This window comes from Neofelis nebulosa, chromosome 4 (assembly GCF_028018385.1).
Source record: "Neofelis nebulosa isolate mNeoNeb1 chromosome 4, mNeoNeb1.pri, whole genome shotgun sequence".
NCBI classification, from domain to species: Eukaryota; Metazoa; Chordata; class Mammalia; order Carnivora; family Felidae; genus Neofelis; species Neofelis nebulosa.
This window is the reverse complement of record NC_080785.1, coordinates 93,952,709-93,978,904: the sequence shown is the minus strand read 5'-3', so window position 1 is coordinate 93,978,904 and position 26,196 is coordinate 93,952,709. Positions and strand designations below refer to the sequence as shown.

Here is a 26,196-nt window from a genome sequence, read left to right as displayed (position 1 = left end):
TGGTACAAATCATTTAATCTACTTATTTTTAATGTTTATTAATTTTTGAGAGAGAGACAGAGACAGAGAGAGGGAGACACAGAATCCAAAGCAGGCTCCAGGCTCCCAGCTGTCAGCACAGAGCCCGACATGGGGCTTGAACTCACAAACTATGAGATCATGACCTGAGCCGAAGTCAGACACTTACCTCACTGAGCCACCCAGGTGCCCAATGCTATGTTAATCTTATGGCTTATGACATATTAGCTCGAATATGTCTATAGAAACAAACTTTCCCATATTAACTGTTTAGTTCTTTTAAGGTATACAGTTGACCCTTGAACAGCATAGTTATGATCTGTGCAAGTCCACTTATATTTGGGTTTTTTCGATATAGTACTGTTTTATTCTTTTATGACTTTGTTTTAATTTTTTCAAAATGTTTGCTTTAGAGAGAGAGAGAGAGAGAGCACATGAGCAGGGGAGGGGCAGAAAGAGAGGGAGACACACAATCCAAAGCAGGCTCCAGGCTCTGAGCTGTCAGCACGGGGCCCGACACAGGGCTCGAACTCATGAACCGTGAGATCATGACCTGAGCTGAAGTTGGACATTTAACCAACTGAACCACCAGGCGCCCTACTTATTTTTAAAAGTCGCTGTACCCAGTGAGTGAGAGTTTTGAGGACTTCCTGATGCCGAGAGTGACGGTGCTGTAGCACTGGGACACCGCGGTGGGTCCTGCCTTGTGAACCTTAGATTATTGGTACGTTGGAGCCCACCATTTCATTCTGCAATTATTCCTTGAGGAAACATGTCTGACGCAATCATACTTTTTTCCATTAAGTAGATTTTACTTCTAAAAATCTGGGAAAGGGTGCCTGGGTGGCTCAGTCAGTTAAGTGTCCGACTTCGGCTCAAGTCATGATCTCACAACTCGTGAGTTCAAACCCCTCATCAGGCTCTGTGCTGACAGCTGAACCTGGAGGCTGCTTCAGATTCTGTGTCTCCCTCTCTCTCTGCTCCTCCCCCACTCACACTCTGTCTCCCTCTGTCTCTCAAAAATATATAGACGTAAAATTTTTTTTTTTTAAATCTGGGAAAAAATCTAGATGTTTGAGGGTAGGAGAAAAGTTAAATGATTATCTTATTTCCACAAAATATCTTGTATCCATTTATATTTATACAGTTCAAAACAGCATGGGAAGTGCCTATTTTATAATAAAGTAAAAGCAAATACACAATGAAAAAAACTGTATCCCGTAAGATCGTATTGATAAAAATAAAAACTTAAATACATGCGTGCCAATAAGAAAGACTCTAAGAAAATAACCAGATGACTTGAATCACTTCTGGATATTCCAAAATACATACAACAAACTGACTTTATAAATTTTAAATTATCATCTTTAAAAAAGGGTATAAATAACATCAGCAGTATGGCCACACTTATGTGACATTACAAACACAAAACTAGCAGGAGACAAACTGAATTGTTAATACTGATGTGGTCACAGAGTTTGAAGGACAGGTTTTTTGGCTGCTGTTCTTTTTTTTTTAATTTTTTTAATGTTTATTTTAGAGAGAGAGAGAGAGAGAGAGAGAGAGAGAGAGCAGGGAACAGGCAGAGAGAGGGAGACACAGAATCGGAAGCAGGCTCCAGGCTCTGAGCTGTCAGCACAGAGTCCGATGCGGGGCTCGAACTCACGAACCGTGAGGTCATGACCTGAGCCGAAGTCAGACGCTTAACTGACTGAGCCACCCAGGCGCCCCTCTTTGGTTGCTGTTCTATGCACATTTTTATAAAAGGCCTGTGTTATTCTCACAATCAGGGAAGGAACATAAAAAAGGAGCAGTGGGAAGACCAAGGTACAGGTTAGGGATAGGGCCTCCTCACGCACAAAGGAAACAGCCTGCCTCACAGCTGCTTTCCTCTTGTCAGATAAGACACCTCAAACAACACATTTTTTTTCCCTTCTGAGAATGTCTGCCTGCTTTAGAGCCAAGAACAAATGTGGTCCAGTAGAATGAACAGTGGAGAATCTGAAGACAAGATTGTGTCCCACATCCTAACCTCATAAATGTCACACAGTCCAGGTGAGCTTGTGGTGACATAAATAGATAAAGGCACAGTGGTTGGAACGCTTCGCTTTCTAGCCTATTAAACTGCTGTAAATCGTAGACACACTGGGGCCAGTTAACACGTTCTCACTCTGAAACAAGTCTAAGGAGAATGGTCATACCTTTTCTGCCTGTTTCTGACCTTACTTTCCACCTGCCAGGCTAATAGCATTTGAGTGACAAGTGTCTTGGAATAATTTGGGAGTTCTAAATAAAGCCAAACTTCTAATTAAAACATAGGTACATTAAATAATATGTATCCTTTACATAATTCAAAAGTAAATAATAACAAGACCTTCTGGTTATGGTCAAGTGCAGTTAACAAACCTTCTCCTTGAAAAGCAACTGTAACACTCAACTAGACGAGCAAAACTAACCATTTCAGCAGCTGGGAAATGTCCAAAGACATACAACAATCTGAGAAGTGTTTATGTTTGAAAAACTGCAGAATTCAGGGAACCACACTGGTGCTCTTGCCGGCGTTGATCTCATTCTTCCCCCACCTCCCACCTCTCCCACCTTCATGGGAAGACCCATGAAGGGTCTTCCAAGATAGGACAGTGGGGAGCGGTGTGAGGGCGAACCGACAGACTCAGGGGTGTGCTGGCAGGAAGGCAGGGGCTGTGCTGGTCAGAGGTTGCGGTCGTGGCTGCAGCAAACGTGTGCTTGGCTGAAGCCTTGTGCATGCTTAGGGGAGACTCAGCAGAGCCCAAGCCAGCCACACACTCCTGGTCAATCCCGAGGCCTTGGACATAGGCAGAGGAGATGTGAAAAAACTCAGCCAAGAGTAGAAACAGAGGACGACTTGATATTCCCTAAAATGTAAATGTGCTACTCAATATATACAAATAACCATTTGTCAGAGGATGGAAGTCTTTTTTTCATTTCCGGTATAATGAATGTGTACTGTTAGATTAGATTTCAGTGTCTGATATACTGATTCATCAATTCTATACATTACTCACTGTTTATCCCAAAAAATGTACTCTTAATCCCTTTTACCTATTTTACCAATCCCCACCCCCCACCCCCACCACCTGCCCTCTGGTAAAAAGTCTGTTTTCTGTATTTAAGAGTCTGTTTTTTTATTTGTCTTTCATTTCTTTGTGGGTTTTTTTTTTCCTTTCTTAAATTCCACAAATGAGTGAAATCATATGGTATTTGTCTTTCTCTGACTGACTTACTTCACTTAGCAGAGGATGAAAGTCTTATGAAGGTGTTTGAGCACAATTTCTATCTAATCACTAATTACTGGCGACCACAGCTAAGCTTAAAAATAAATTAAAAATTAAAAATCTAAGTAGAGTTAACACTCACACACTGCAAGGGACACAATTTCACAGATTTTGCCTAAGCAATTTTCTAAGCAAAAACATAACAATAAAAGCAACCTCTGGGGGGGAAATCGGAATCTAGAGTTGCTAAAATATATTTTCAACAAAATATTTTTCAACTAAAAAAAAAGACAGGGAAAGAATCAAAAAGTGTGACTATTCTCAGGGGGAAAAAAAACCCGTAACAATTCAATAGAAACTGTCTCTGAATGTGTCCAGGTATTTTATCTAGCAGACAGACTTCAAAGCAGCTATTAAAAATATGTTCAAGGATGTACAGAAAACCACGTTTAAAGAATTAAAGGAAAACATGACCACAATAAATGAATAAATAGATTCTAAAGAATGAGACAAATTACAAAACAGAAAAGGTACTTAAAAATGTAAAATCTGGAATAGAAAAATATAATATTTAAGCAAAATATTCTCTAGAGGGGTTTAAAAGAATATTTAAGTTGGCAGAAGAAATAATCTGTGAAACTGAAGATAGGGCTGTATAAGTTATCTGATCTTAGGAAGAGAGAAAAAGACTGAAGAAAAATTGAAAAGAGTTCAGAGACCAATGAGATAGCATATATGGAATGAACTCCCAGAGAGGCAGAAAGGAAAAAAAGAACAGAAAAAATGTTTGAAGAAACAATGGCCTAAACTCCCTCATGGCTAAAACATCCCTATTTATTTGAGAGATAATAATCTAGATATTTAATAAAGTAAAGAAATACTGATTATGATGTATACAAACAGATTCACATGTAGACACATAATAGGCAACCTGATGAAAGCCAAGCACACATGAAAAGTAAACGTAACACATTGAATGTCATAAGAGGTCGCTAAAGCAATGCCTAGATGAAAATTCATATTCTTTTTTTTTTTATGTTTATTTATTTTTGAGAGAGAGAGACAGGCAGACTGTGAATCGGGGAGGAGCATAGAGAGAGAGGGTTTGAGAGAGGGCTCAAACCCACGAACGGCGAGATCACAACCTGAGCTGAAGTCAGATGCTTAACCGACTGAGCCACCGAGGCACCCCAAAATTTATAGCTTTAAATGCCTCTATCAAAAAAGAAGAAAAATCTAAAATCAATCATGGAAAAGAAGAATAAGCTAAACTCACCCAAACAGAATAAAGGAAATAAAAATTGGAACAGAAATAACTGAAGTGGAAAACAGAAAAACAAGAGAGAAATACCAATGAAAACAAGTCCATTTTTTTGAAAATCACAAGTTTGACAAACATCAACCTAGAGTTACAAAGAAGAAATGAAAGAAGACACAAATTTCCAAAATCAAGAAAAAAAGAATATCGCTACCAACTCTACAGAAATTTAAAATGATTATAAGGAAACATTATAATTTGTGTCAACAATTACATAATTTAGAAGAAATGAATTCCTAGAAAGACACAAATTAACAAAATGGACTTGAGAAATAAAAAATCTGAATACATCTATACATAATACAGAATTAGCAATTAGAAGTGTTCCCACAAAGATAATTAATTCTTAGCCCAGATGGTTTCTTTGAAAAATCTATCAAACATTTAAAGGAGAAACAATATTAATCATTCATAAGAAGAATTCATTCAGAAAATACAGTGTTTAGGAAGACTTTCTAATGTATTCTATGAGGTCAGCATTACTGATATTAAAGCCAAAGACATAAAAAGAAAACTACAAGACCAATAGGTAAAATGTCATAAGAATCAGTATAAACATTCTCAAGAAAATATTAGCAAATCAAATCCAGAAACATAATAGTGGATCATCCAGCATGACCAAGTAGGAATTTTCCTAGATATAAACAGCTGATTTGACATCCAAATATTATTTAATGCATCACCATATTAACTGAATATAGGACAAAAACCACATTATCATCTCAATAGATGCATACAGAGCACGTGAAGAATTTTTTTTTTTTTTAATTTTTTTCAACGTTTTTAATTTATTTTTGGGACAGAGAGACAGAGCATGAACGGGGAAGGGGCAGAGAGAGAGGGAGACACACAGAATTGAAAATAGGCTCCAGGCTCCGAGCCATCAGCCCAGAGCCTGACGCGGGGCTCGAACTCACAGACCGCGAGATCGTGACCTGGCTGAAGTCGGACGCTTAACCGACTGCGCCACCCAGGCGCCCCGAGCACGTGAAGAATTTAATGCCCATTCATGATAAGAACTCCCAGCGCATTAAGAATAAAAGCAAACTTCCTCAACCTGATAAAGGGCATCTATGAAAACTCAAAACTAATCGTACTTAATGATGAAAGACTGAACGTGTTCCCCCAAAGACCAGGAACAAGACAAGGATGTCTGCTCTTGAAATTTTTTATCCACCTTTATTTATTTATTTGAAAAAGAGAAAGAGAGCAAGGAAGGGGCAGAGAGAGAGGAGAGAGAATCCCAAGCTGGCTCCATTCTGTTAGTGTGTAGCCTAACACAGGGCTCAATCCCACGAACTATGAGATCATGACCTGAGATGAAATCAAGAGTCAGATGCTTACCCGACTGACTACCCAGGTGCCCTTGCTGTTGACATTTCTGTTTAACACGGTATTAAGGTTCTAGACAGTGCAACAAGGGGAAAAAAGGATATCTAACAGATTGAAAATTAAAACTAAAAGTCTTTATTCACAGATGACATAATCTTGTATGTAGATAATGCCATGAAATCTACAGGCACACAAAACCAAAACTAGAACTAAGGAACAAGATTAGCCTTGTTGCAAAGTACAAATTCCATAAAAATTCTATACAAAATATCAGTTGTATATTTATGTACTAGCACAGACAAATTGAAAATGAAATTAAAGGAACAATTCCATTTACTATAGAACTAAAAAGGATAAAACACTTTGGAATTAATTCAACAAAAGTAGAGCAAAACCATGCTGAAAATTACAAAACAACGCAGAGAAAAATTAAGGAATATCTACATAAATGCAAAGAGGGTCCATGTTCATCGATTACAAGATTCAATATTATTGTGATGGCAAGTCTTCCCAAATTCATCTATAAATCCACTGCAGGCCTTATTCACAAAAAATTAACAAGCTCATGCCAAAATTGACATGAAAACACAAAATACCTAGAACAGGCAAAATCATTTTGATAAGGAACACAGTTGGGAGAACCGATAAGGTCACCCTGCAGAAGCAATGTGGGGGAGGGGCGCACCCCAAATTTGACTTGGATGTTGAGACTGATGAAGCCGCACACACAGAGGGTGTGAACAGGTTTATTACTGACACAATTTGGGGTCCTGGGGACAGCAGGACGAGCCACTCAAGCAAGGTCTTAGAGCACCTGATTTCAGAGCTCACAGAATTCAGTTACTAATTAAGCCAGTGTGGTCCTGGTTCAGAGAGAGCATATGGGTCACCAGAAGAGAACAGAGAGTCCAGAAATAAACCTGTATTTATGGTCAACTGGACTTTGATAAATGCGCTGAGTTAATTCAGTGCAAGACAGGATAGACTTTTCAACAAATGCTTCAGCTACAACCAGGTATCTGAGGGCAGAAGAGTGAACGTCATTCCTTACCTCCTCCATGCATGAAGACTAATTCACGATGGACCATAAACTTAATGGAAGAGCTAATACTATAAAATCTTCCAGTAGAAAACATAGGAGGAAATTTTTGTGACACACGGTTAAGGCAAGGAGTTCTTAGATGTGACCCCAAATGCATTATCCATAAAAGAATAAATTCTGATAAACTCTGACTTCATCACGATACAAAACATGAGCTTCAAAAGGCTCCAGAAAGAAAATGAAAAGACTACAACCTTGGAAAGAAGTATCTGTGCATCACAGAAGAAACTTTTATCTGATAAAGGGTTTTTATCCAGGATGTATAAAGAACTCTTACAACTCAGTAAAAAGGCAAACAACATAACTTAAAAAAAAGGGGGGGGGGGTGTGAAATGGACATTTCTCCAAAGAAGATATCTGAATAACTAATTAGTGCATGAACAGGATCTTGAGGCCACCAGTCCTTTTGGGCAAATGAGGACCACAAGGAGATAGTACTTCACACCTGCTGGAATAACTGATCAAAAAGACAGCCTTGGCCATGAGGCTTGTCTGTGAGAACAGGGAGAGCAAGCCCTTACACACTGCTGGAGGGAGTGTAAGATGTGCAGCAACTCTGGAGAACGCTTTGGCAATTACTGGAAAAGTTAAACAGAAACTTGCCAAACACTCAGTGAGTCCTGTCCTAGGAATCTATAGGAAAAGAAAAACAAACGTCGCCACAAAGACATGCACTTAAAAGTTCATATCAGGATGAGTCATAACAGCAAAACTGCCAACAATTCCAACGTCCATCCACTGATGAATAAACAAAACACTGTATATCCATACAATGGAATAGTATTGAGCCGTGCAAAGAACTTATACATAGTACAACATGAATGGCCATCAAGAACACTATCCTAAGAAGCCACATGCAGAAAACTACATATTCTGTGATTATATTGATATGAATTACCCAAAAAAGGCAAATTTTCAAGACAGAAAGGAGATCAGTGGTTTATCTAGGACTGCAAATAGGAGCAAGGGTTAGATACAAATACTTTCGGATGAAAAAAGTGCTCTAATATTATACTGTGAAGTTGGTTCAAAAAGTATAAATTTACTTGGGGTGCCTGGGTGGCTCAGTTGGTTAAGCGTCCAATTTCAGCTCATGTCATGATCTCACTGTTTGTGGGTTCAAGCCCCGCGTTGGGCTCTGTGCTGAAAGCTCGGAGCCTGGAGCCTGCTTCGGATTCTTTACCTCTTCTCTGCCCCACCCCCACCCCAGTTCATACTCTGTCTCTCTCAAATATAAACATAAAACACTTTTTAAAAAGTGTAAATTTATTTAAAATCATGCAATTGCACACTTATGATGGATGAATTTTATGGTATGAAAATTATAACTCAGTCAAGCTATTCTTTTTTTTTTAATAAAGATTATGTAGTATCCTCGGCAGTGATGTTTCAATACAATTTACCATTCTTAATAAAAATTAGAGGGGCGCCTGGGTGGCTCAGTCGGTTAAGCGGCCGACTTCGGCTCAGGTCATGATCTCGCGGTCCGTGAGTTCGAGCCCCGCGTTGGGCTCTGTGCTGACAGCTCAGAGCCTGGGGCCTGTTTCAGATTGTGTCTCTCTCTGTCCCTCCCCCACTCGTGCTGTCTCTCAAAAATAAACAAATGTTAAAAATTTTTTTTTAAAAAGTGTCCAATTTGAATTATACTGTCTTCTTCTAGATTTGCTTATTATCACAGATTATATAATGCAATTGAGCTATTCTTCAATTTAAGTATTAAGATGATTTAGAAGATGATTTACAAGGTGACGAACTATCTTTTCCTCAGCATCACGGCTGGTTCACTTCAGCTGTCTGACCACCATAACAACTTGAGCCCAATCATCTGACAAGGCTTGTGCTTCCTCATCCTTCCACTGAATACACAGGTGAGCAGGACATGGTTAGACCCACAAAGAAACCTCCCAAAAAACCACCTTTACATTCCTTAGAAGCACATGTCACGAAAGGTGCTAACTTTCAGAATCTCTCTGATGCTAAAATTCAAGCGACACCTTTACAAGGAAAAATACTAACATTTTATTTTTGGTGACTCTGATTTCTTTCTCCCTCCTCATTCCTTCATTCCACAGTTACAAATCTACTAAGTGCCGGCACCGCCCTGGGCGCTGGAGAAGGAAAGTCAAGAGCAGGCGAGCAGGACCCAGATGCCCTCTTGTCCCCCAGGCACCAATCAGCACTGTGTCAGTCCCAGGGCAGCAGAAGCACAGACTCCTGTTCTGTGTAGTTTTTAGCCACCGGCCTATTGAGCCAGCCATGCTTTAGAGGAGAACCTTCTTTTCTAGATACATTAATTCCAATAATAGGTTTTTTAAACATGTTTATTTATTTTGAGAGAGAGAGGGAGAGAGCCAAGGAGAGAGGGAGACAGAGAATCCCAAGCAAGCTCCATGCCCTGCACACAGAACCCAACATGGGGATTGATCTCATGAACCATGAGATGATGACCTGAGCTGAAAGAGGTGGCCACCCAACTGACTGAGCCCTGCAATAACAGTTTTTAATTTTAATTCTTTCCTAACTTGCATCTTCATACAATGAAAATATAATACAATAGAGTAAGTCACATTGAACCCTGCTTCTCTGCCTATGACTCACCTGCATTTTGTCTTGAACAAAGAAGCTACCTGAACACCCAGACCATGTTCAAGGTCAGTTCCATAATCCAATGAACTGGTCATGCTCCCAACCACCACTAGGTGGGGGTAAAAGTCACAGGCAGGAAGCCAATGGATTCAGGACTGGAAGGTTTGATGAAGAATGTCTAAGGTGTAACTCCTCCCATTATCATTATCCGGTGTTCTGAACTTCTAATGGGGTAAAGATATTAGCACCAAGAACTTTTGTTAGTCCTAGAAAAATAAAAGCTAGATAAAAGCATGAACAATGTGAACTCCGTTTTTTCAAAAGAATGATTCCTATGACATAAAAAAACCTCAGTGAAATAACCCTCATAGCGAGGTAATGAAAAACTGAATACTTAATATTGAGTATCTGCCGCCTGACAAAGAGATTGGCTGCTAGTTCATATCTGTATTTTGTCTGACCCCATGCTTAGATCCAACATAGTCCAGAGAATATCAAGTTAGGGTTTCTAATTAAGTAAATACATTAGTGCTGAGAACTTTTACTAGTGTTAGAAAAATAACAGCTGTGCAAAAGCACGGACTAAACTGTGAACTGCCTTTATCCAAAAGAACAAGTCCTATGACATACCAAAATATCTCCCCGAAGTAACCCTCATACTGAAGTAATGAGAGTTTGATACTTCTTTGACCTTCTGCTGACTGAGAAGAGAAATTCTGCCAATTCACATCTGTAGTTCATCTGACCCTATGCTTCCTGATTTAACCTCCTTTAATATCAAATACGAATAGCCCAGGATATCAAGGTACTTCGAGTTCCAATGATTCACTATGTCACATTGCTGGGCCTTTGATCTTTCACATGCCTCTTTCTGCCTGGAATCTGCTTTACTATCCTGTGTGTGTGTGTGTTTCAAATAGTTACTAAGCTCAATGCGGGGAATGAAATAACGCAGTCTCTCTAACTCAAGTTTCCACCCCAGTGATACAACGAGGCCAAGTCAGGGCTGAAGGCAGTGCAGCCCGCACAGGTGGGAGAAATGTCCTAGGAAATGCAGAGAATGTTCTCCCAGGAGCCAGAGGGTGGGGGTGCGGTGGGACAGCCTTCTCTCCCGTGCGTGGAGAGCAGGCCTGCAGAGGGGCAGTGTGACAAACAGAAAAAGCAAGCTGCCCGATGGCTTGATGGCTTGGGCTCACAATGTTTTCAGCAAAGCTAAGAAGAGAACACATGGAGACGGTACCAGGAGGTCGGACAACTGGGTAATGAGGTTAAAATGGTGCTTTCTGCCAGGCTCAGGACCCAGGACTTCCTTCATCCTTTCTGCCACTGAAGGCTTCTGGGCAGGGGAAGAGGTGGTCAATGCTTCGTTTCCATTAATACTGAGAGGCCCCACATGGATCAGCTGTGAGCGCGGATTCCAGCACTGAGCCGGGGTTCAGATCCCACCACCTCCTACTCCTCCAGAGACCTTGCACAAATGATTCCCCTCTCTGTGCCTTAATCTGATGGTCTCTGAAATAGGGATAAATGAGACTCCCACTTCATCGAGTGGTTTGAGGAAGCCATACGACAATGCAATTGTTATATTTGACATGGCGCTCCGGCAGGGCAGGGAGAGGGTGACCGAGGCAGCAAATGGCTGCAGAAACCAAAGCAGGAAATGCTGAAGGAAAGGTGGAGAAGACAGGAAGCGGTGCAATGAATGAGGTAAAGGAGGCAGAAATACAGAGGGTGGAAATGGCCTGGAGAAGGCAGGGATGTGAGGCCTAAGAAAGGGCCGAGTCCCCAGGGAGGCTCTGCTTTCTTCACGGGCAACAGCTCAGCTCAGAGAGAGCTGCACCCTCAGACACGGGGACCCGGGAGGAAGGTCGGACTAGGGGATGACGGGTAAGAAGAGGAGCGGACCCTTCCCCTCATCTGCCTGTCTTCTGAGATGCACATGGCCGGTCACACGGGGCCTGTGTCCCTGGGTTACACGTATTTTACACTCTGTGTCTCCCCACTGCTCCCACATCAAGACCACGTCTCGGTTATTTCCGTCTCCTACGTGCCTGCGCTGTGAGAGTCTGCTCAGCAGCATTCTGACAGGAGAGGGAGGGAGGGCTGAGCTTTTGAATGATGGATGAAAACACAGACGATAATCACATTTTTGTTACCTGCTTCAGATTCAGGAGGAGAATAAAACTGACCATCAGAAAGACCTCCAGGTATGAGTGCCGCCCTCTCTGAAGCATCCTGAACTATCAGGAGTCCTGGAAGGGAAGAAATTCAGAGGCTGAGAGTGACATCACAGTTCTGGTAGCTTCTCAGCGAGGTTAGGCACAATAAAATGGTGTCGTTGTTATGCTAAAAAAGAGAAAAACCCTTGCCAGAAAGAAAATCTTTCAAACAAAAAATAGGTTTTATTATTACGCTATGAACCAGTGCTGTGAGGGCACATGGCAGCAGACTTAAAAACCTGCCTGTGACTCAGGGGATTCTTTGATTCAGTATTTAGGGCCTCTTTCCCTGGAGAACACTTTCCTCCCTGCAGAAATCACCATAATCAAAACCAAAGCACAAAGGAAAACAACCTGGTAAGTCATACAAATGGCCTCCAGTATTCACTTTGTTAGGGAAATAGCAAATGTAAGGCACAATAAGTGGAGAGACTTGTATAAATGTGGAAAGCATCAGTAAGATGGGGAAGAAAGATTTATTATTTAAAAAGGTCCCCCCAGAAAAGGAAATTGAACAAACACAGAAAAGGGGAGGAACTGATGTGGAAGCTCAGGACGGGCGCCCGTGAGCACAGGGAGCATCGGGGGCGAGTCTCGCCAGAGCTGAGCGAACACGAGAGAAGCTGGAGGAAGCCGCGGCCGAATCGCAGGTGCAGGTGTGAGCTCACTGCCTGCTCGTGACCGTGAGCGTACCCGCTGCTCCACGTTTTCATCGACGCCAGTTCTGCCCTGTTAGTGCCTTTGAACGTGGTGGCATCACTCTTGCATTCAAGCCCCAGTGACATTAACAGCTGATATGCTTTCACCCAAACTCGATTTGATGTTTATACACAAGTCCAAAAGTGACTTCCATTAGCTGTACCTGCCCTGCTCCACAACAGGTTTTCATACAAGCACAGAGGACACACGACAGAAGACTTATCTAGGTCTGATTCAGGTGTTTAAAATGCACTCTTGAATAATAATTCTGTTCTTATAGATTTCTACTCTGTAAATGAGATTACTCAAAATAAATCCATTTACATGTTTATTCATTCTCCGTTATCCCTTGAGGTTACAATCATACTTCACTTTCTCTAGGACATAGGACGTTATTTTTCCTATTTTGCAGGGCAATCTGAGCCAGACGCATGAAGGACATAACCATGGCACGTGGTAAAAGGCCTGGGTCTCTGTACTGAGTTTCAAACATGTCACCACCAGAGGGCAGATGTGGCCCGTGGGCTTCCACTCAGGCCATCATGCAGAGAGGAATTCTAGCTCAATACTGAATCATGCAGCTCAGTCCATCACTGGGCCTTCCTGGTCAGTATCCACATGAGTCCACGCAGGAGATGACAGCCGCCCCGCAGGGCTCATGGTCACAGATCGCTAGGAGTCCCTCTGCTACTCACAGGGGGAGGTGGACCCTGAGCTGAGCACACATGTCTGGCTGCTGTCTTCCCCCTCCTGCCCTCTGGGTTCCTCACTCACCCACCACTCTCCCCCACCAGGCACCCCCTGTGCTAATTGGGGCCCCTTCCAGGCCACCGCCTGCTGTAAGGTAGCAACGTGAGACTTGGCAGGATCGCGGACTCTGAGACTTACTGTCTCAGCTCAGCCTATCGTGTCTGCCATCCCTGTGTCCCTAAGGAACAGTCCTCTTCAGATGCACAAAGTGCTTGGTGTCCTGGGACCGCCATCACTGGGGATGAGGTGCTGGCTGTTTCTGCTGTCTGACTGTCCCTCTCACCAGGGCTCACACTTTCTTCCAGAGAAGTCTGGCCTCACAGCTCCAGAGAGGAGCCATGTGCTCTCACTGTCCTGTCCTCCGCCCTGTTCTGGATTTCTGCTGGGTCCTCTGCACGGTGGAGACCCGAGATCTGCCTACCCCACCCAGTGTGGCTCCCTTCAAATCTGACTTCCAGGCTCTTCCTTCTGGCTCGGTCCCCAGCCCATCTGAGGAGCCTAACCTGGGAGACACTTACTGTTTTCCTCTTCTGCCTCTTGAGGTAACACTTTGAAATCCAGGAACCACGTCTCAATCCAGGCAAGGAGGAACGAAATGATGGGTAGCACGTAGCCAAAAGCCCCTTGAGAGAAAAGCTGGAAGGACAGATGTGACCAGGAGAGGGAAATGCAGTTACCAGGAGCTCACACTGGAACATGAGCCTTCGCCAGTATAGACGGTAATTGTACAGAAAACGTGGGAGGCTGTACCTTTGAGAGGATCACTTTTGCAAGTAAAAAGGCACTGGTCACTGCTGTCGTCAGCTGAAAGACACATAACCCAGCACCATTCGAGTTAGACATTTTACGCTGGGAAGCCCCCTCCTCACAAAGAGACCTGTCGGCGCCAGAAGCACCTAAGGCCTAGAGCAGCTCTGCCAGCCTGGGCCCTCCCACATCACCCTGTCCCCAGCCCCTAAATGCAGACGGGGCCACAGTGGGCTTCTTTGTGGTGCCTGATCCCTGACTGGCTGCTCATGCTACCCCTCCTCCCTCGGTCTAGCAGGCTGGTGTGCTGGGACACTCAGGTTTGTCCCCCACAAGGTCCAACCTGCAAAGACCTCGCCCCACAGGAGGGACCCCTGGAATACAGAGCCAGGGCTCCCCCTGGTGGTTGGGGAGCCCAGAGACAATCCCACGGGACCTGGGCCTTGTCCTTCCTTCCCCCAACTAGGATCCTAGCAATGTGACAGCTGACCAGTGTGATGCCCACAGTAGCCTTGACTGACAGAATGGAGGTCAGGGGACATGGGTGTCAAGCTCAGGAAGTATTAACCAAGTGCAGGGTCAGCATTGTTAGCAAACTGCTACACACACACACACACACACACACACACACACACACACACCCCAGCCAGTTGAGCTACCTGGAAGAGAAGGTATTTTACATTCTGACACTAATTAACTTTGTATGCTGACACTCAGTACGTTTTTAGGTATCAGGTGACTCGACCTTCTGTTCCAGCTGGCTGGTCCCTCCCTGTAAATGTTCTTAAAAGGAAGAATCAAAACCAATCAACACAGTCCTGTGAAAGAAGCACAACCCCATCCTCAGCTGGGCACACCACGCTGGCCCACACCGATTGAGGCCTCACTCCAGAAACAAAACTGTAGGCTGTTCCTGAGCAGGCCACTCCAGCTTGGGGAGCTCAGCATTCCCCCCATATACCTGCCTTCTTAGAGCTCTCAAAAAGGCGAGTGTTCAGGCATCTGTGGACATGGCAAAAATAATTGAGGCAGAATGGCTTATAATTCTTCTTTCAACCAATAAATATTTACCGAGGGTGAACAGCATGTGCCAAAGCTCTGTGCTAGATGCAAAGAAACAGGGATGAGTAAAAAACACCACTGCCTTCAAGAAGCCTCAAGGCAACAGTAAAAGGCAGCGTGGGAACTTTTCCCTTTAAGACTGGAAGGAGGGTGGGGCGCCGGGTGGCTCAGTCGGTTGGGCGTCTGACTTCAGCCCAGGTCACGATCTCGCAGTTCGTGAGTTCGAGCCCTACGTCAGGCTCTGTGCTGACAGCTCGGCGCCTGGAGCCTGCTTTGGATTCTGTGTCTCCCTCTCTCTCTCCCTCTCCCCCACTCACTCTGTCTCTCTAAAAAATAAACATTAAAAAATTTTAAAAGAAGACTGGAGGGAGGGGAGGGGATAAAACAGCAAGACAAGCAATGATGAAAATAAGCAGCAAGTCAGTCACGAAAAATCACCAACGAGCAAAGGGGAAATTTTCCAAGTATCTTTGTGACAGAGGTACTGATCTTATCACTCATTTGTAAAATGCAGTAGAGGGCGAGTTGGTGCATGGCAAAGAACCACTGATGGGTCCCTACGTTCCTCAACTGGGGCGGTATCCGTAGAGACAAAGGTAGGAACTCATCACTACTGGAACAAAGCCCTGGTCTTAAACCTACGGAAGTGTGGAGGAAGGGGCCTCAGGAAAAGCTGGTAGAATTCATCCCAGATGAGAGGTGCATTTGGGCCCAGCCCAGTCCTGTTGTGAGCGGGCCTGGGCCAGCAGCACTGGAGGAGACGGACCGCTCACCGTGCTGACATACTCACCGCTATTGCCCACCAATGGCGCAGTCTGCATACGGCATACGCGAGGATTAACACTTTAAATCGAAAAACTGCCAAGAGCTAGATTAAAAAAAAAAATGACAAGGTAAGTTAAAAAAAAATAGATACAAATATAAGATCACTGAGTTTTAGGAAGAACCCACCGAAGTGTCTTCATCATTCTGTTTAGCTGAAGGCTGCCACAGACCACCACCGGTCCAAAGACCAGTATTTGGGATCTCTGCTGTAGAATGAATGCAATGCCACCCAAATCAGGATTCAAATTCAGTTCCCATTATCAACAGAAGAATTTATAATTAATGTTTATTTTTCATTTCCATTTGAGTGCACGTATATTTCTGATATCCTGTTAAGACTCGAGAAAACATTCTGAGAGCTGACTTTTCCACTCCTGGTACAAACACTCACTTTTGGGAGATACCAGGTTCCTAGTAAAGTCCACTGTAAATCTCTGGGTTATGGGGGTATTGGGAAGGTTCTGTCCACCCTAGTAGCTACCATCTGATAAATTTAGGGTGCCTCTGGGACTTTTGTGAAACGCTTTATATGTATTATTAGCCCATGTAAGCCCTTCCTCAATGACCTCATGTGTCAACTACTATCATCGATCCCGTTATACACATACAGGGGATAGAAAAGTTGTGCAAGGCCACACAACTGCTTAGTGAGGAAGCCAGGACTTGAACCCAGGTGGCCAGACTCTACTTAGCCACTATGTCACAGCTGTCTTAGTAATTCTCATCTAGTGAGGAACACACGGAGAATAAGATTCTACCAGTTTTCCTCGGAAGAGACACCTTGTTGTGGGCAGGGAGAAGTCAGGCAGCTCTTGAGCAATGCCTGAGGCCAGGGGCTGCCAAAAGTTCCTCATGAATCTAAACTGCTAAAAGGCTGGAGGCCAACGGCCTTTTTGTAGCCATTCACTAGCGGGCCACACTTAAGATCCTTTCACATAAGTGAAGTTCACGGGTTGTATTTGTTTTTAATTTTCTGCTGTCGTTACAAGGGCACCTGGGTGGCTTAGTCGGTTAAGCATCCGACTCTTGATTTCAGCTCAGGTCATGATCTCATAGTTTGTGAGATCAAGCCCCATATCAGGCTCTACTCTGATAGCATGGAGCCTGCTTGGGATTCTCTCTCTCCCTCTCTCTCTGCTCCTCCCCTTCTCACACTCTCTGTCTCAAAATAAATAACCTTAAAAGAAAAGTTTAAAAAAGTGTGTTTTCCAACAATCTGCAAACTTAGTTTAGCTTCTCTATTCATTCCAACTCTATCCCTGTGTTCTGGATTTGGCAAAAAATATAAGTCTTGGGGTACCTGGGTGGCTCAGTAAGTTAAGTGGCCGACTTTGGCTCAGGTCATGCTCTCAACAGTTCCTAAGTTCAAACCCTGTGTCAGGCTCTGTGCTGACAGCTCGGAGCCTGGAGCCTGCTTCGGATTCTGTCTCCCTCTCTCTCTGCCCTCTCATACTCACACTCAGTCTCTTTCTCTCTCAAAAATAAATATTAGAAAAAATATTTTTTAAAAAAGTATGAGTCTTCTTCAGCCCTCTATCTCAAAGTCTCCTGGGTGCCAAGGTTTCCTGGAAGCTGTGTTCACTTTCCAGGCCAGATATGCCAGTCCTTTCAGTCTGAGCTAATGGGCTCCACCTATCTGTCCAGGACCATTAAGTCCCTACACATAAAGGACAGACAACCCTTGGTGGTCTAGCTGGTAGATGAATCTGGCTTCCTGGCTGAGGCTATGTGAAGATAAATTCAGCAAGGGAAATAAGAGAAGAGAAATCAATCTTGCTATTACATGTCAATAGCTTTAGAAGAAAGAAATATCAAGATGTGGGATGTGACATGCTCTTTCCCCCTGCTTCAATGACCTGGAGCAGGTAGGCAAAGACACTGAAACCATGAAACTCACTTTCCTCATGTGACAAATGAGGGGATTAAATTGTATCAGTGGTCTTCCAAACGTTCTGTAGCAGCCAAACACTTTTTCAGCACAATCCTACCGGGACTCAAACGTACCATACAGATAAAAATGGAACCACCTAGGTTGCAAGGGGCTGTGACAGGGAACCCTAACCTAACCTCTACTTCCCGGGAGCTTTACCTCCTTCCCCACACACTTCTGCAGCCCCCTTCAGAAATAAAACCACCACAACACAAAAGCCTTTCTAGTATAATTTGAAAACCACTAGAAAATATAATCACCCGATTATTAAAATTCTCGACCAAAAATAATGATGATGTTGATTAGTGACTGCAGGTGGTTCTCTGAGTTTCTTGGAGGTATCTATCCTCGGGCTAAATGTTTTCCATATAGTATTTCATTTACTTTTTAGAACTATGGTGATCTCATTTTACATATGAAAAACTCAAGTTTAGACCCAATATATTAAAAGATGGATACAAATAGTGATAGCGTTGTGAATCAAACCCAGGTTTTTCTGACGTGAAGGGTCCTACTCTTAACCGGTGTGCATAAAGCTTCTAGAGATAGTGATTAATGCGGTTAAAATCAATTTGGAGGAACTCACCGCGAACATTAATTGCCTATCCTGCATCCAACACAACGTTAGAACCTGACTTGCTTACACCATCCGCTACAAAGAGATACCAGGAAGAGGTACCAAGCCCAATGAAAGCCACAGAATGCCCTAGAAAGAGTGCAAGCATTTCTTTGAATGAAATGAAGGCCTCATCCACAGAGAACTGCATCTGTGTAATTCCGTAACTGACTAATGTTGGTCAGGATTACCAATACGGAACTTTCCTCAAAAACTATTCTAGAAAAACGAAACAGTATTATTAAAAGTACACTCAGAAATCTATCTCAAGGCAGAAAAGGAATGGTATTGTCATCAAGTTATTACATAAATAGGTCACTTTTCCTTTTAGTGATTAGGACACATCCACGGCTTCTACGAAAAGAATAAAGGCTCTCCTCCAAGAAAACAGAATGGCTCCTTCTGCTGCCCTCCCTTATCTCTCATTTCTCTCCTCCCTATGACCAAACAATTCCTTACAGCGAGAGAGAGAGCGTTGACTTGGCCAGTAACTGAGGGGAAAGGAAAGACAGTGTTCAGGAGAGGACAGAAGAATGGCACAGACTAGGAGATCTATTCAGGGGAAATTTACCTTTTGGTTACAGATTCATCATATCTGAAATAAAATGGAAAACAGAAAATACTTACAAATATATCGAAGTAAGAGGAGTAGTAGTCATAGCGCACTACCTCCTTCTCTAAGGTGTTCTCAATGCCTCCATTCACCTGGGAAGGATGGTGAGAAGTAAAACTGAGAGGTTTACGTGTGAAAATAATACAAGAAAATATACAAGTAAGGTTGTTCTCATATACACTTTTCTGCCTACCATCTCAGAACCCTGGAATGTTAAAACGGGAGGAATGAAACACGCATCAACTCTAATAGAAAAATGCTGAATAGTATTTCCCACTTCAATTCTGAATTCATTCACTTGACAAATATAAACATATAATGAAAAAGAATGCCTTGTAAAAAACAAGTTCCTACTTTGGCAAACTAAAATGTTCAAAAATGATTCTTTTTTCTCTTCTAAGACAAAATCTTCAAACATACCGATGTATAATCTTAAAGAAGACAAGTCACATTCCTCCAAGCCTGCCCTCACTTTCTGACCAGTCTCTGCTGTTTAAGGTCTTGGAAGGCCAACGGGTCCCCTGATCTTAGCAAAGATCAATGACAGCAGTTACTGTGACACAAGATAGAGGTTCAGATATTCTCTCTGGTTTTTCTTTTTTATTTGTTCCTGGCATTTGAAAATCCTGCCCTCTTAGCAATTTTCATATATACTTTTCATTTGATAGATAATGAAATAAGGGGAAGACCAGACCTACAATCAAATGTGATGAAGTTACAGTGAATGATAAAAATCAGCCCTAAGATGATAAACTTTGTCCTCTCTCGATTCTCCTACCAAGATGAATTTTAAACGATCAAGTTCAGATTCTACATATTACACTATAGAAAATATTGTTTTAAAAATCAAGTAGGGGCGCCTGGGTGGCTCAGTCTGTTAAGTGTCTGATTTCGGCTCAGGTCACGATCTCGCGGTTCGTGAGTTTGAGCCCCGCGTCGGACTTTGTGCTGACAGCTCAGATCCTGGAGCCTGCTTCTGATGCTGTGTCTCCCTCTCTCTCTGCACCTCCCCCACTCCAGTTCTGTCTCTGTCTCTCTTTCTCTCAAATAAACATTAAAAAATTAAAAAAAAATTTTTTTTAACATTTATTCATTTTTTGAGAGACAGAGAGCACAAGCAGGGGAGGGGCAGAGCGAGAGGGAGACACAGAATCTGAAACAGGCTCCAGGCTCTGAGCTGTCGGCACAGAGCCCGATGCGGGGCTTGAAGTCATGAAACGTGAGATTGTGACCTGAGCTGAAGTCGGATGCTCAACCAACTGAGCCACCCGGGCGCCCTAAAAAATTAAAAAAAAAAATCAAGTAATGGAACGTGTGTCTGGCACCTGCGGCAGCACCCAAGCAGACACCAGAACTGTTAGGGCCCGTGGATTAGGGCACAGGACGTGCAACAGTAAATTCCCATTTCTGATCTGGAGTACACACATCATTTGTCCTGGTAAACTGATGGAGATATCTGAAAAAGGACAAAGTGAAGGAGGATGAGCCAAAGACCTGGGCAAAGGGGGAGAAAATTAATAAGGAACACCCCTGCGAGGTTTGCTAATCGGCCTAACTGGAATTAAAGTTGCCCCAAGGGAAGGCTCCTCTTGGCTTAGATACTTTTACAAGTATATGTATTTGTTATTCAAATGAAAGTTTACTATAAACACTAGTCAGTACTTTAAAATCTCTTAAGGGGGTTTAGATTTCTGTGTAGTTTGTGCAGATGGGCTATAGATGTGCTTGACTATAGACCCCTAATAACAAACAGAACAGAAAACTTGGGAGCAAAAGGAAAGAATTATTAAAAGGCAACCAACCATGTAGTCTTTCTTATCAATTGTGTCTATCCAGACTAAGGAAGCTTACCAAGCTCTAAAATACTAAAAGAATGATTACTCTAAGTGACCTAGGGCGCAGAGACCACCGTCCTGGCTGAGAGCCCGGGAATCAAGCTGCTGATAACAGTTTTTCAGTAAACAGTCAGTAGAAAAAGGTTTTCCACGGTATCTGCATACTTTAAAAGACCCTGATTTTGCCTGGCCTTTAAACAGAGAAATCGAAAATCTATTACCTAGAGCTCCAACTTGTGCTCTAAATTCTTAATTTCAAAACCTCTGGCTCTACCTCAAGATGTTCCCCATAGACTTGCCTTTAGTTTCACATGGAATCTCTTCCCACAGTTCTGACACAGCTGATCCTATTCTTTTTATGTTCTATCATTAGAAATCTTGAGTCCTGGGGCGCCTGGGTGGCTCAGTTGGTTGAGCGTCCGACTTTGGCTCAGGTCATGACCTCACAGTCTGCGGTCTGTGAGTTCAAGCCCCACATCGGGCTCTGTGCAGACAGCTCAGAGCCCAGAGCCTGCTTCGGATCCTGTTTCTCCCTCTCTCTCCACCCTTCCCCAACTCATGCTCTGTCTCAGAAATAAATAAACATTAAAAAAATTTTTGTTTAAATCTTGACTCCTTCCTGAATACTGGAGATAAAAAAAACTCTGCTTATCAATAAGTCTATCAGCATACTTACGTTTCTTTAAATTTTTTTTAAGTTTATTTATCTATTTTTTGAGAGAGAGAGTGAGCAGGGCTGGGGCAGACAAGGAGAGACTCTCAAGTAGGCTCCGCACTAGAGCCTGATGTGGGGCTTGAACTCATAAACCGTGAGATCTTGACCTAAGCCACAATCAAGAGTAGGACTCTTAACCAACTGAGTCACCCAGGCGCCCCCAGCATACTTATTTTTTTAGGATGCCTCTAAGATTAACTTTTTCCTTCCGATTCTCACCACCTTGCATGGGATTCCTTTCACAGCTTCGCAGCCAATCTGTCCCTAATGTAATCCTACTGGCAAACCAGTGCCATGAGATCTTTATCCATTCACAGAATATTTGCTGAACACTTGCTAAGTGTCGAATATGGTTCTAAATACTTCAGTAAACAAAACAGTATCCCTGTCTCTATGGAACTTATGTTTTAGCAAGGAGTGAGAGATGACAAACAAGAAAATACGTGCTGTACAGAGAACAGAAGCAGGGCAGTGCGACAGAAGTGATGGTTGACTTCTTTGGGTTGGACGCTAAGTGGAAGCCTTCCCTGTGGTGAGATCTAAGCTGACAGATACCAGCATAAGACGTCAGCATCTGCATCAAGATAAAGGAAATGAACCATTTTCATTTAGAAGGAACTAGTATAAAGGTCCAAGACAGAAGGGAGCTTGTTCTGTCCTGAGACCAGGAGGCAAGTCTGGGCTTATCCAGGAGGGCCAGGAACAGAGAGTGGGAAAGGAAGGCTGGAGAGGCTCCTTGGGGGCTATGCTGGCCAAGCTACGGCACTTGGATTTTATCAAAAGTGCTCTGGTCCATCAGAAGGGTTATAAATAGAAAGTAACATTGTTTGATTTGTTGTTTTCAGTCTCTCTGGCTTGTTTTTACAATCTTTTTAAATGTTTATTTATTACTTTTGAGAGAAAGAAAGAGACAGAGCATGGGTGGGGGAGAGGCCGAGAGAGGGAGACACAGAATCCAAAGCAGGCTCCAGGCAGAGTCCAAAGTGGGGCTCGAACCCACGAATTGCGAGATCGTGACCTGAGCCAAAGTCAGATGCTTAACTGACTGAGCCACCCGGGCGCCCCAAATCTCTCTGGCTTCTAGGAGGAGAATGGATATTAGGAGGGCAAGAATGGAAGCTGGCTAATCAGTTGGGCTCCTGGTACAGGAGTCCGGGGGAGTCATAACGCTGGCTTGCTTGAGGGTGGCCACGGTAGAAATGGAGAAGACGTCATGACTTGGATCTATTTTGCAGGCACATCCCACAGGGCTTACTTTTCAACTGGATAGGGAATGTGAGAGACACAAAACAAGCAAATTAATTAAGGATGAGTCTTCATTTTTGGCCTGACCATCTTGCTTCCTTGGAGAAAGGAGAAAAATTGGCTAAATTGGAAGTCATATATAAAGCAAAGTACTTGGGTTACTGTTATGATTGCATAGTCCCATTCCTCTTTTGAAGGCCTAAGCACCCCTGGCGCTATTTCTTTCCTCTTTCAAACACCAGCACGATAGGGCAGTGTAAGATATGTGCTGTATCTGCTCCGCTAAACTTCAAATCTTACTAACGTTTCTGTGGTGCTTGCCACACCTAAATCTGAAGCCTATGTCTGACACTCAGTATGTGTGTAGACAGGTGAGAAGAACAATGGATTTCAGTGATTAGAGTGATTACAGAAACAGACCACAAAAGAAAAGGCATATGGTACAGTGTGTGGTGAAAAGCCCAGGTTAGGACTGACAATCTAAATCAAACACAACTAGAAACTGAAGGTAAAAAAAAAAAAAACAAACCAAAATATCAAACCTTGCCAAAAAAGTCAAGATGTGCTATCTTAAAGATCATATAGTCTTGTGTGATCTTTTCATTTTATAACTGGGGCAACTGGCAGTCAGTGGAAAAGTTTTAGAATACATTTCTTAATTTGAAATATGCATCTCTAGGTTTACTGCAGCATTGTATAAAAGCTGGGATATGGAAGTAGCCTCAGTGTCTATCCACAGATGATGGATAAAGAAGATGTGGTGTGCATATCTATTTATCTATATATATATAGATATATACACACACAATATACACATACTCACACATATATATTATACATATAATATAAATACATACATTATATAAACACACACAATGGAATAGTACTCAGCTGTAAAAAATAATGTGATCCTGCCATTTGCAACAACATGGTTAGATGTAGAGTATAATGCTAAGTGAAGTAAGTCAGACAGAGAAAGACAAATGATTTCACTCACACATGGAATTTAAGAAACGAAACAAACGAAGAAAAAAAGAGACAAACAAAAACCAGACTCTTACATATGGAGAACTGTCAGTGGGGAGTTGGCGGGGAGGGGCTGGGAGAAATTGAAAAGGGAGATTAAGGGGCGCCTGGGTGGCGCAGTCGGTTAAGCGTCCGACTTCAGCCAGGTCACGATCTCGCGGTCTGTGAGTTCGAGCCCCGCGTCAGGCTCTGGGCTGATGGCTCGGAGCCTGGAGCCTGTTTCCGATTCTGTGTCTCCCTCTCTCTCTGCCCCTCCCCCGTTCATGCTCTGTCTCTCTCTGTCCCAAAAATAAATTAAAAATGTTGAAAAAAAAAAAAAAAAAAAAAAAAAAAAGAAAAGGGAGATTAAGAGGTACAACCTTCCAGTTATAAAATAGATAAATCATGGAGATGAAAAGCACAGCACAGGAAACAAAGTCAGTAAGACTGCAATAGTGTTGTCTGGTGACAGATGGTGACTCCACTTACTGCATGAGCGCCGAGTCATGTACAGAAACGCTGAAATGTTTGATGCCTGAAACTAATGTTAACACTGCGTATGTTAATTACCTTCAATAAAAAAAAAAATTAAACAAAAATACATCTCTTAATTGCTAGGCCTGGTGATTTTTTTCATTTATAACCTGTCGCACACAGACATCAACCAATCCCTCCTGAGGAACAAAACAGAGTTCAGTCCACTTCACTCAGTTGAAGGGAGGAGGGAGGTGAGTGTGATCCTACAAATCCCTCACCACAGCTCCACCCCCAGGCTTCCCTCACTTAAAAGTAGGTAGTGATCTTGGTGGTAAATCAATAAATGCTTTGATTTTGTGCTGTCATTACAATCATTTTTACATGAGCTCCCTAAAACTGCTGCTATGCTTTCCTGTTGAAAGATGTATTTCTGGGGTGCCCGGGTGGCTCAGTCTGTTTAGCATCCAACTCTTGATTACAGCTCAGGTCGTGATCCCAGGGTTGTGGAACAGAGTCCCACGTTGGGCTCTGCCTGCTTGGGATTCTTTCTCTCTCCTCCTCTACCCCTCTCTCTCTCCGTAAAATAAAAAAAAATAATAATAAGGGGTGCCTGGTTAAGTCGGTTAAGTGTCTGACTCTTGGTTTCGGCTCAGGCCATGACCTCGCAGTGTCGTGGGTTTGAGCCCCGAGTTGGGCTCTGCGCTGGCAGTGCAGAACCTTCTTGGGATTCTCTCTCTACCTCTCTCTCTGCCCCTCCCCTGCTCTCTCTCTCTCTCTCAAAAATAAATAAACTTTAAAAATTTTTTTAAATAAATTAAAAAGATGTATTTCTTTTTTATTTCTTGATAGGTACTAGTTTTGAAAACATATTACTCCTTTGAAATATATGTTAATTTAAATGTTTTCTTTAATGTATACATGTGGAACAAATAATAAAAAGAGAGACTCTAAATTAGTGCATCATATCACTGGCTTGTGTGGTTTTAAACAATTCTTGCCTGTGAGGAAAGCATTTGGAAGAGATTACCTATTTGTAAACAGAGTCAAGGCTTTGGGAGAAAACAGATATATTGGGCTAAATAAAATATATTATTAAAATGTATTTCACCTATTTTCACCTTTATTAATGTAGCAACTAGAGAACTTAATTGTCTACAAGGCTTGCGTTATATTTCCATTGGATAGTACTAGTCTAGAGAGTTATTTGACAATATAACTGCATAGACCTGACAAGATCGAGACAAACCTCCAAATGGTTCTGAACATTTTTTTCAATAAAAGATGAATGATCTCTTTGTGAAAAAGTAAAGAATAAATGCAAGAAAACTCTTAAACATGGGGATTAGAAAAGTAGGTGTAACATCTAAAACATATTCCAGAGGCATGCTACATTTTTGAAGCAAGGACCAGCAATCTTTTTCTGAGAAGGGCCAGGAAATAGATACTTTTGCCTTTGTGGGCCAGAGGGACTCTGTCACAACTACTCAAGTCAACTATAGCACAAAAGCCAGCCACAGGCAAAAGGTAAACAGATGGGCAGGGCTGTGTTCCAATAAAACTTTATAAAAACAGGCCAGCTGAATTTGGCCCCCAGGCTATAGTTCGCTAACTCCTGACAGAGAACAAAACACCATGAATTCAAATTTCAAAGTGAGTTTTAAATGAACTAGCCTTTGTTTTAAAAAATAACAGCACAGAACAAGAGAGGTCAAAATCAGCTGGAAAAGAGCACTATCCCCCCCTTTGGAAAAACACAGAATTCACTAAATGACACAGAAATGAGGAGAAAAATAAGAAAATTGTTTCTTGGCTCTGGAAACAATTCTTATGTAAAGTCATGGGGAAGAA

At 42.6% G+C, this 26,196-nt stretch overlaps 1 protein-coding gene and 1 long non-coding RNA gene across 5 annotated transcripts in view; both read right to left on the bottom strand.

Annotated features, from left to right (window-relative positions):
* LOC131509559 (STARD3 N-terminal-like protein) overlaps positions 1-26,196 on the bottom strand; it is a 55,630-nt gene that overhangs the window by 2,118 nt on the left and 27,316 nt on the right. For all 4 annotated transcript variants that reach the window (XM_058725438.1, XM_058725437.1, XM_058725439.1 and 1 more), the window contains 5 exons: positions 19,086-19,163; positions 15,878-15,955; positions 14,029-14,082; positions 13,797-13,914; positions 11,767-11,862 (listed from right to left, as the gene is read on the bottom strand). In XM_058725438.1, the coding sequence (XP_058581421.1) occupies positions 11,767-11,862; positions 13,797-13,914; positions 14,029-14,082; positions 15,878-15,955; positions 19,086-19,163 (424 nt within the window). The remainder of the gene's footprint in view (positions 1-11,766; positions 11,863-13,796; positions 13,915-14,028; positions 14,083-15,877; positions 15,956-19,085; positions 19,164-26,196) is intronic.
* Positions 20,364-26,194, bottom strand: LOC131509563 (uncharacterized). Its single transcript, XR_009260575.1, has 2 exons — positions 24,249-26,194; positions 20,364-23,999 (listed from the first exon to the last, which is right to left on the bottom strand). It is a non-coding gene; the product is annotated as an uncharacterized LOC131509563 (long non-coding RNA).